At 37.8% G+C, this 11993-nt stretch overlaps 1 protein-coding gene across 1 annotated transcript in view; it reads left to right on the top strand.

Moving 5' to 3' along the window:
* The window catches only part of GTF2F2 (general transcription factor IIF subunit 2), a 153512-nt gene that overhangs the window by 129303 nt on the left and 12216 nt on the right, over positions 1-11993 (top strand). Inside the window, exon 7 of the mRNA XM_017536006.2 lies at positions 8128-8271. Coding sequence (XP_017391495.1) covers positions 8128-8271 — 144 coding nt within the window. The remainder of the gene's footprint in view (positions 1-8127; positions 8272-11993) is intronic.

The raw sequence follows: 11993 nt of genomic DNA, 5'->3' as shown, positions 1-11993 counted from the left end.
ATATTTATCTTGTTTTGCACCTAATAAAGGAAAGGAACTGAGCTTTACAGATACTATGTAGATTGACCCTGGCACCTTTTTGCAGCCCCTCTGCTAGTCAGTCATTTTTCAGCACAAGAGTAGAAATGGTACAGGACAGAGGGGTTGAGCATTGTGCCCTTATGTGTCATTTGCTTTCAGCTTTTTAGCATTGGTGCTCAATTCAGAGATTTACTGATTATAGTACCTATTATTAGCCAAACTCAATCTCAACAAATGAACAAATGGCTTTAAAAGACTTCTGCACAGAAACTGTCAATTAAAGATAATACTAATAAAGCAAACATGTGAACAAGAAAGTGAAAAAACTGAACTTCTCTTGCTTCTAAAAATGGTCTATCAGTCAATCTTCGAGGTGACAAACAGTGATGACGTAATCAGGTCTGAAGAGAACTTGGCCCTTTCAAATTACCTTTCAAAAAGGAAATTATCGGTATCATTTTAAATATGGCTTGTCATGCCCTGTCTTTAATGATGACTCAGTTAGTGTCTACGGTGGAATCAAAAACAACTGTAGATATTCCAAGCAGAAAAGAATATAATGTAGGGAGTTGGTTACAAATGATTATGAATACCAAATGGATGAGCTGGAGTTACAAAGGGAGAAGAGATCAGGAAGCTGCTGCAGAGGTCCTCTTGCAATACAAAGAAAAGAAGAAAAATCTCCCTCCCACTTTCATTCTCCTATTGGCGGAACCCCAGCTGGAAACCAGCTAGCAAGGGAATCTTGGAAATGTAGCCCGCAGACCTCTTGCCACCCCTGCCACCAAGACTAGAGCTGAAGGCTTGTGGCAAAATAACTGGCAAAGTGACCCTTGACCTTTGTGAGTATTGTACCTTGTTATATTAGGTATTGCTGATACAAAGCTGTCATGGCATGCAATAATTTAAAAACTAAGCATGCATAACATGAAGACAAATCACTATATTTTGAGAGCAAAACAAAAAGGTATTTTGTAGTTTTGACAAATTAAAACTTACTCTTAAAATCATATATTTTATTTCATCCCTCTGAAATTTTTTACTTTGTATATGCTTATAGTATCTATACATAAATATAGTAATACATTTGTCCAGTTTATAAAGAGATACATGCATAGTTTATGCTTTAAAGTTTTTGCTTATGGAGGTGTATAATCAAAGTATAGAGTCAGCTGATGTGTAAGGTTCTTTCCAACTCCCTTCAGCTTTGAATCCAAGTAAGGGTGCTTCAGTATGTGTGTTCTGGTTGACTTTGTGAACATCATTATCTAGCCTATGTAAATTTCATAGTATTCTTTTATGTATTCCATGGTCTCTTATAACCTTTCTCATAAGAAATTCCTTTTCTTCTTGTGAGAACTCAATATCCTCTGTTGTCCAGACATTTGTTTTCAATGTTGCTATATACTAGAATCACCTGGGAAGTTTTTCGAAAAGAAAAATTGGCTGGGTGTGGTGGCTCATGCCTATAATCCCAGCACTTTGGGAGGCCAAGGCAGGTGGATCACTAAGGTCAGAAGTTCAAGACCAGTCTGACCAACATGGTGAAACCCATCTCTACTAAAAATAAAAAATTAGCTGCATGTGGTAGCACATGCCTGTAATCCCAGCTACTTGGGAGGCTGAGGCAGGACAATTGCTTGATCCTGGGAGGCAGAGGTTGCAGTGAGCTGAAATCATGCCACTGCACTCTAGCCTAGGCAACAAGATCAAAACTGTCTCAAAAAAGAAAAGAAAAGAAAAATACCCTCAGAAATTGATTTGATTAATCTAATGGGGATGCCAGACCTCTTAAGTTTTTAAACTTCTCGAGTAATTCTAGAATGCAGCCACCGATCCAAAGAGGTGGTAACTTTTTATAGTTCTGCCATCTCTTGTTGGGGGTGCGTGTTCAATAATGGTACTTGGGAGGAAATCTCTTTCTACTAAACCTAGAACTTTTAAAAAGAATTAATATTTTTTTATCTTTGTTAGAATTTCTGCTCTGCAGTTTGAAAAAAAAATTATCTTTTTTCTTTATTATTATTTCTGGTAAAAGCTCTTGGCCAGACTATGCTCAGATGGGTAGGAGAGAAAAAAGAAAAGCTTACCTAGTAAACTGATTGTTGAGAAAAATCCTCAGAAACTAGAAAGGAAATCATTTTTATGCATATATACTCTATGTCCTTCAATGTGGCAGCTGACTGTGTTAGTCTGCAGAAATAAGATTTGGGGTTTGAGTGATTGATCTTTTAAAGTTACATACATAAATTTGAATTTTACTAAATAAAAAGGATGTTTGTAGGACTATATCATGAGGGCTTTTCAGTAATATTTGCCTGTTATAATATGCAGTATGAGTATACTACATGATTTGTCTATTTGAATTTGCACATAAAGGACTGACCTATTCTAAAGAATTAATTTCCTCCCAAGAGATAATGACACACTAGGCAGAAATAGAAGCATTAGTTGAGGGGAGTAAGCTTTCATAAGAATTTAACATGCAAAACCATGATATTCAGAGCTGTCATGCTCACTTCCAAAGTTAAAAGCCTTTACAAAGACTGCCTTGATAAAACAAAGTATTTCTGCAAACAACAATCTAGAAATTTATAGATGTATTATACATTTTAATTGGTAGTGGGTGGCATTTATAATTTTAGTCAGTGATTATGGTTTCAGTAATGACAATTGAACATCTGTATACCACATCCACAAAGGATTTTCAACATTTGGTTGAATTTGAGTCAAGAATAGGCTGGGCACAGTGGCTCACGCCTATAGTCTTAGCACTTTGGGAGACTGAGGTAGGTGGATCACCTGAGGTCAGGAGTTCGAGACCAGTTTGACCAACATGGTAAAACCCTCTCACTACTAAAAATACACAAATTAGCCAGGTGTGCTTGCACACGCCTGTAATCTCAACTGTTCAGGAGGCTGAGAATTGCTTGCACGTGGGAGGCAGAGGCTGCAATGAGATGAGATTGCGCCACTGCACTCCAGCCTATGCGAGACCCTGTCTCAAAAAAAAAAAAAAAAAGAAGAAGAAGAAGAATTTGTGTAATTGTATATGATAGATTTTTTGGTAAAAATTTGTAACTGAAGACTAAATTTAAAGTGCTTTCTGGGCCGGGCGCAGTGGCTCACGCCTGTAATCCCAGCACTTTGGGAGGCTGAGGTGGGTGGATCTTGAGGTCAAGAGATCAAGACCATCCTGGCCAACATGGTGAAACCCTGTCTCTACTAAAATACAAAAAAAAATTAGCTGGTTCAGTAGCACTAGTCCTAGAAGAAAATTTAAAAAAAAAAATTTTTTTTAATGGAAAAAAAAAAATTAGGTGAGTGTAGTGGCGTATACCTGCAGTCCCAGCTACTCAGGAGGCTGAGGCTGGAGAATTGCTTGAACCCGGAGGCAAAGGTTGGAATGAGCTGAGATCATGCCACTGCATTCCAGCCTGGCTTCTGGTGACAGAGCAAGACTCTGTCTCCAAAAAAAAAAAAGTGCTTTCTAAATTGACATTTATTTCTATGTAGTCAGTTGTGCAGTAATCTGTGATCATAGGGGGAAAGATAGAAGACTGATAATTATAATTCACACAATATAAAAATTGTTCCTACTCCAGTCTTACTAAGATTTGTAGTGGCTGACAACAAGTTAGATATCTGACTGCTTTAATATCATTTCCTTACAGTGCCTGTGCTCTAGTGAGAAACAGAATGCCCAAAGGGCAAAGAGCTAAAAAGAGAAGAAATAACATTATCTCAAAACTATAATCTTCTCCTAATAGAATAGTTCATATCATTAGTAGTTTATTTGTACAGTTAATTTAATTTATACTGCCAAGTTGTGAATATAATATTAAGGTTATCATTTCTGCACTGTTTAGTTTTAAAAAGTTACCTCAGTGACCTCTGTTTTGTCCTGACTATAAGTTTAAGTATTAATAACTTAATGGCCATGGAAATCATTAAATCCCCTTTAATAATTACACATGCAATAGAACTATTTATCTGATACCACAGAGCAGAATTTGGATTATGACCCTATCTTAGACATTATCAAAAAAAAAAAAAAAAAAAAGATTTAGGGGAGGTGGAAGAGCTAAAATAAAAAAATTAAAAATAAAAAAAAAGATTTAACTGGCTGGGCACAGTGGCTCATGCCTGTAATCCCAGCACTTTCGGAGGTCAAGGTTAGAAGATCACTTGAGGCCAGAAGTTTGAGACCAGCCTGGGCAATATAGCCAGACCCCATCTCTTAAAAAAAAAATCTAAAAATTGGCTAGGTATGGTGGCACGCACCTGTAGTCCCAGCTACTTGGGAGGCTAAAGCAGGAGGGTAATTTGACCCCAGGAGGTTGAGGCTGCACTAAGCTGTGATCACACCACTGCACTCTAGCCTGGGTGACAGAGGGAGATCCTATCTCTAAAATTAATTGGTTAACTAATTAAAATAGAACAATAATATTTTTTAGTACAGCATTAGTTAAATCTTTATTTTATTTTTGAGATGGGTTCTCACTCAGTTGCCCAGGCTGGAGTGCACTGGTGCATTCTGAATTCACTGCAGCCCCTGCCTCCTGGGCTCAAGCAGTCATTCCACCTCAGCCTCCCAAGGGCTGGGACTACAGGTGAGTGCTACCATGCCCGGCTAATTTTGGTATTTGTTGTAGAGACTGGGTTTTGCCATGTTGCCCAGGCTGGTCTTGAACTCCTGAGCTCAAGTGATCCAGCCACCCCAGCCTCTCAAAGTGCTGGGATTACATGTGTGAGTCACCCTGTCTTGCCTAATCTTTATTTTGTTATTTATTTATTTTTTTACAGACATAATCTCACTCTGTCGCCTAGGCTGGAGTGCAGTGGCATGACCATAGTAGAATTTTGTAATTTTCTTCCTACCCATTAACGTTACTAATTACAACTTAATCTGACCCTTACTCTTATCTGTAGTATTGATTTTAAAGTTCTTTTCTAATTTATTCTTAATTTTTACCTTTGATTCAGGTCCTCTTGCATCTGACACATGGCTCTGGGGTTGGAACAACTTGATAAAAACACTTAAAAATTTTTCTCTCCACAGCCAACTAGAATGTGTGCCCCCCATAAAGAAGGACAGCTTGCTTTACCAGTAGACTTATTTGAAAAGAGTTTTCCTGTTAAACTTTCTAGCTTCTCCAATCATTTTACACAAGAAAGAGCCTACTGAAGGTAGAAACTGAATATACCATCACTTTTCTTTGCTATTTCCTGAATTTAACTTTTTCTGTCTTCTTTCAGTGTAAATTAAAGCTGGAAAAGGAGGCCAGACAGAATATTATGCAGCTATGGCTTCATATGGAAAGTACACAAGCATAGCAGTGGCTTTTGCTAGGTACTCATGTCTTTGACATAGTCATTTTTGAAGAATGATAGCCTTTGGCTGTAAATGAAATCACTTATCCCACTGGGATAAGTGGGAAAGAAATGGCTTTCTCTACCTCTCCTTAGATTCTATTTTCTTCTATTTTCTAGACCTCAAGTTAAGTTTCTTTTATCCCACACTTGACCAGAGTAAATGATTATAATATTCTTATCTCCAGGTCCATATTTTTTCCTGCCTTTTTTTTTTTTTTTGAAACGGAGTCTAACTCTGTCACTAGGCTGGAATGCAGTGGCACGATCTCGGCTCACTGCAACCTCTGACTCTCAGGTTCAAGTGATTCTCCTGCCTCAGCCTCCTGAGTAGCTGGGATTACCGGCACATACCACCATGCCCAGCCAATTTTTGTATTTTTGGTAGAGACAGGATTTCACCAGTTTGGCCAGCATGGTCTCGATCTCCTGACCTAGTGATCTGCACCCCTCAGCCTCCCAAAGTGCTGGGATTATAGGCGTGAGCCACTGTGCCCAGCTTCATCTCTTTTTTCTTCGTTGTCTCTATAGCTTGCTTCCTTGTTGAATTGGGGTAGGCTTTACACTTCTGCCTTTGTCCTTAAGTGTGTTTTTTTGGTCTATTTTTCCATCTTCCTTATATTGAAAAAACTCCTTGGTCATAGGTTCTCTGGTCTCTCCCCTCTCCAGTCTTGCTTCTAGCTCTTGTAGTCACTCTGCCCTTCTCAGAATCTTTTGTAGCTGCCCATAGTTATTCTCTTTCTTTCCCTTTTCACCCATAAAATCTTGAGACTGCCTGGATTTCAGTGTTCCCCAATACAGTCTATGTCATTAATTTGCATTTTTTGGCATCATGATCTTGTCCTAGGTAGCTCTTTGTCTATTACTGCATTTAAAATGCTCAAGGCCCTCTCTAATAGTTTTAATCCATTTAAAGCCATAAGAAGGGGATAACTTTTAAAGAGAAGGCTGTCTTTACTCTCCCCATATCTTAGCACAACGCCTAGCATATAGTCATGCTTAATAAGAGATCAATGGAGTTTGAGTTTTACTACCAGGTTGTACATATCAAAAAATGAAGATGATTGAGTCCTTTCCATTTGTCTCACTCCTAACATTATTTAACTGAAAAGTAGATTCTCAGGGTTGTCAGAGTTACCTTTTGCCACTAATTTGACAGTCTAAGGTATATTTTTTGTTTTAATGTCAATAAATCAATAGAAACTAAATTTTATCCATTTACAACAAATGTTTATTGTTGAAATAGAGTAAGCCTAACTACCTGAAGCTGAAATTTATGCAATAATTTAGTTTGTAAATTTTGTTATTATTATTATTAGTTTGTAAATTTTGAAATGTATTTCACGGTTTTTGAAGCTAGTCCCCAGATTGTAATTATTCCAGCTGATAGTTTCCATCGAGCCTACTGATGCTTTCTTCACCAGGTTGGATCCTCCAACAAGTTTCAAATGGTTTATACAAGTGAAGTGTTCCTAAAAACAAATAAACATCTGTCTCAGTTAACTAAGTTATTGAACAGAACTTGCATATTTTCAGTAAAAAGGGTGATGTTTTACAAATGAACAGTCCAAGCATGGTAGCAGTAGGAGGGAACTTCTGCAGTCTTAGTGCCACTGCTTTTTAAGCTGGCATGCATGGAGATACACAAAACTCCAGGATAAACATATAAACATCACACATGGTCCTAAAGTGTCGTTTTTATTTGAACAGGAGATATTCTGTGTTTTTTATTTCCATGTTAAAAATAAAGATATATTATATAGGTGAATTTAGAGGTCACATGAAGTTTTAAATGGGAATTTCAGAAATATTGTTTGCTTGTGTCTGAATGATAAGTATGTATTTCCCCTTTGTCTTGTTAAACTAACTTCATTTTATAGGAGAAGAAACAGGTTCAAGGAGGTTGCACAGGGTCAGGATGAGAAAAGGTCCCTGTCCTTTCCTTTTTACCAATGCTTCCCAAACTTTTTTCACTCCATAAAGAACCTGTTCTATGATCTGCCTGCCTCCAAGAACCCCATGTTTGAAAGATTTTACCTACCAAACTGTATCTGTTAGATAAACTGTTTTAATGTTAATCAAAAACAAAAGAACAGCAAGTTAGAGTTTTTGATCAACACAAGCTAACGAGTTAACCACACTGAATGGATATAATTTTGGCAAAAGGCCTTTATGGGGAGAAATGTACACATTACATAAAGCTTTAGGGAATAATGAAAGTGACTAGAATTATTACTCACTTAGAGCCTTAAAGATATGGGGAGCCCTGGGAGCAACAGGTCCCAGGTTCTGAACTACTCTTCAGAGGCCTGCGGCCTCGAAACAAAATCTGGCTGTTTTTGGATGACTCAAAAGAGAATGCCTAGGTAGGTGCAGTGGCTCATGCCTGTTATCTCAACACTTTGGGAGGCTGAGGCAGGTGGATCACCTGAGGGAAAGAGCTCCAGGCCAGCCTGGCCAACGTGGCAAAACCCTGTCTGTACTAAAAATAGAAAAAATCAGCCATATGTAGTGGCGCGTGCCTGTAATCCCAGCTACTTGGGTGGCTGAGGCAGGAGAATCACTTGAACTCAGGAGGTGGAGGTTGGAGTGAGACCATCCTACTGCACTCCATCCTGGGCGACAAAAGCAAAACTCTATCTCCAAAAAAAAGAAAAGAGAGAGAGAATGCCTGTGTTTCGGAGTGGACATGTTGAATTGATGCTTTTTATTTCTTTTCCTCTTTGCATATAGATTGAGTATGAAAGGAAAAAGAAAGAAGACGGAAAGCGAGCTCGAGCTGATAAACAACATGTTTTAGACATGCTGTTTTCAGCCTTTGAGAAACACCAGTACTATAATCTTAAGGACTTGGTGGACATCACAAAACAACCCGTGGTATGTATATATTCATACTGATCCTTTGAATATGCCCCCCTTCATGAACATGTCATTACTGAAAGTGTGTCATACATGAATTAGTTCACATTTATCTGTGCTAATGACAAATTTAGACAACACAGAAAAGATGTCTTGATGCAGTCATTTTTTGGTAACATCAGCTTTGTAATTTTAGATTTCAGTACATTTAATATCAATAATTCTTTATGAAGAAAAGAAATTATCCTCATTTATATTTATTCTTGACATTAAGCCTGAAATCTGTTGATACCATTTCTGGCCTTTATTTTGTTTCCCTGTCTTCCTCTGAAAGAGCTTAACTCCTTCCCTTTTTTTGGAAAACCTGCGTTATGGAAGAATCACATCCTTTAAAGAATTACACTGTTTTGTCATTGTGGGGGGGTTTATCCCTGTCTTGTGGATTGTTATCTGTGGATTCTTTTTTTTTAATTAGAATCTACCTAGGTCCTTTTAAAGTTGAGCTGAACTGCCCTTTCAAATTATGCTTGCAGGGATTGTGATTAGGTGGTCCTAGTCCCCATTTTTTAAGGACAAATTTAACAAATTGGTATTTTAGAAAATTTATCTTTGTTTTATAGTCATTTTTATCTCTACTCTAGGCCTTTGTGCATTTACTAGTGATTTGTGTTAATCCATTTAAAATGATGGTAACAAGAAGTCCAAATTCTTTCTCTAATCTTTGAGTCACATTGTTTTCCATTTAGCGTTTTTCACTGAATGTCACCAAAGTATCAGAGTGTTTAATTATAGTTTTAAGAAAATTGAATGGTAACCCTTTTATCTCATTTTCTTTACGATTTTGTTCACTCTGCCAGTATACTCAATAATATGTTGATTCTTGCTGCTCCATTTATTTGATTCAGAATATGTAACAAAATAACCAATTTTTAAAAACATTTTAACATAACCAAATAACCTGTTTGTGAAAGGACTTGATTTCTTTATTTATATAAAGCTTTAGTAAATGATATATGAATATTTAGTGTTCATTATACAGTTCCTTCTGCAGAGATTTCTTTACTATTATACATCAACCTTTCACTTTCTGTTAAGAAATTAAATTCCAAAAGATTTCTTTTTAATAATAAGAAAGTGCTTATGGTGCAGTATTATCCATTCATCCCATGACTTCACTCCCTTTGGCATCAAAGCCTTAGAAACAGCATTCTATGCTATATTAAAAAAAATTTTTGAAATAGAATACTTCATTAGCTAACCTTTGTTTCTTCTGGTTTTAATGAAATTTATCTTTGTATTTACATATATAAATATATCTGTATGAAAAGACCATTCCAGAAACTCTGAAAACAGACAAGAGAGTCTCATGGAATTAAACACAAAAAATTAAATATGGAAAATAATCACTTGTAGGGGACATTCAGATGATAGTAGGGAAAACAATTTCTTTGCCTTTACATGGGATATAAGGTTAATTGATTTTGCATCAAAGAAAAAAGATTACTAGTATGTCTTTTGGTTTTGGTTCTTAAGATTTTTTATATGGTAGTACTCAGTGAATCTCTTACAACAGAGCGTCTTAATTCCTAATCAGTGGATGGGCTTTAGGGGATCCATTAACTGCCTGAATATGTGGGAAAATGTATGGTTTTTCTAGGGAACACATCCATAGTTTGTATCAGATTCTCATAGAAGCCACTGATCTTGAAACTTATTTTTTAATAATTGTTTTATTATTTAGAGACTAAATTGCCTCAATAAGCATAAGATTTTTGAAGGCAGAGTTGTATGTTATTCCTATCTCTAAATATTCATATACCCCATAGTGTAAAACATGGTAAAAAATTCAGTAAATACCTAATGAATTGATTTGAAAAAAGAAAATCCTCAATCTCCAATGGTATATTTCTTCAGATGGATTTTGGCGGGCCTCTCATGTCATTTATAGTGAGAGTGGGGACAAAGAGCCAGTGACAAGAAAGTGTGGAATGCCTTCACCAGGCTGGGGGTAGGCCAGAGGTAGAGTTACCTCCACCTAGAGGAGAGTGCAGGAAGTGGTCAGCATGGATTCTAGTCCTGCTGTCTACCTCAGTGGGATCTGGAGAGGTCACTTCTGCTCCTCAAATTGAGGGAATTGGACGAGACTATCTCTATGATCCCTTTCAGCTCTAAATCTGTGATATTCTCTCTCCTATTTCATCTCCTTTCCACCTTCCTCTCGCATTTGACCTAGTGAGAAAGTCCATTGATTGAGAAAGAAAATTGCCAAAGCCTAGCTCTCCCCCAGGTAGGAATTATCCCACTTAAAAAGGGTCCCAGGACATGAGGGGATCTGTACTAATTGTTATCAGTACCCAGGAGACTTGAGAAATCGATTCTAGCATGACGATCAATGATCCAGGAAAGGGGGCTCCTGGTAACTGGTGTAAAGTCAGAACTTAGTATCGTTTTAAAGAGGTATCATCTTAGACTGTTTTTGGTTGCTTATAACAGAATACCTGAAGCCAGGCAATTTTTTTTTTTTGAGACAGAGTTTCACTCTTGTTACCCAGGCTGGAGTGCAATGGCGCGATCTCGGCTCACCGCAACCTCTGCCTCCTGGGTTCAGACAATTCTCCTGCCTCAGCCTCCTGAGTAGCTGGGATTACAGGCATGCGCCACCATGCCCAGCTAATTTTTTGTATTTTTAGTAGAGACGGGGTTTCACCATGTTGACCAGGATGGTCTCGATCTCTTGACCTCGTGATCCACCCGCCTCGGCCTCCCAAAGTGCTGGGATTACAGGCATGAGCCACCGCGCCCGGCCGCCAATTTTTAAAGCAAAAGAATTTGTTTCTTAAAATTTTCGAGTCTGAGAAGTCCAAGGTCAAAGGGCCACATCTGGTAAGAGGCCTTTTCTGGTGGGGACTCTGCAGAGTCCTGAGGCAGCTTAGGACATCACATAGTGAGGAGGCTGAGCATGCTATTTCAGGTCTCTCTTCCTCTTCCTCCTTTTATAAAGCCACCAATCCTACTCCCATGATAACCCATTAATCTATGAATGAGCAGAGCTCCCATGACCCAGTCACCTCTCAAAGGCCCACTTCTTACTACTGCCACATTGGGAGTTAAGTTTCACATGAGTATTAGAAGGGACAGATATACAAACCATAGCAGGTATTTTTATATGGTTTAACTTTTGGATTTTTTTCCCACCTGAATATAGAAGATTATAAGAGGCCTATTATTTCTCCCTGGTACTCTTTGATTTTTAACCTTGAATGAGTTATGTCTAGCTTTTTTCATATTTTGTTGTATCTGTCAAATAGAAGCATATATATGCAGCATTTCCTTTGAAGATACAAACCATTAAAAACTTCATCTAATTGATCCCTTTGAAACACCAAACTGCCAATACAGCTCTGAGCTTCAACACTGTTCTCTAACAACATTCATTTACCAGTGTTCCTCTATAGCACACTTCTGTTAAAAAGTGTCACTGAAAACTAGCCCTGATTATAACTGAACCTGTTAATTTCCTCTCGCACTGCCTACCCAATTTCAGATCAGGATTCAGTGAAGTTTATTTTTATTTTTATTTTTTGAGATAGAGTCTTGGTCTGTCACCCAGGCTGGAGTGCAGTGGTGCAATCTCGGATCACTGTAACCTCTGCCTCCTTGTTCAAGCATTTCTCCTGCCTCAGCCTCTCATGTAGCTGGGATTACAGATGCCACCACCATGTCCAGCTAATTTTTTTTTT

The sequence above is a fragment of the Cebus imitator genome, unplaced genomic scaffold (assembly GCF_001604975.1).
Source record: "Cebus imitator isolate Cc_AM_T3 unplaced genomic scaffold, Cebus_imitator-1.0 Scaffold94, whole genome shotgun sequence".
NCBI lineage: Eukaryota > Metazoa > Chordata > Mammalia > Primates > Cebidae > Cebus > Cebus imitator.
This window is presented reverse-complemented; position numbering and strand designations above follow the sequence as displayed.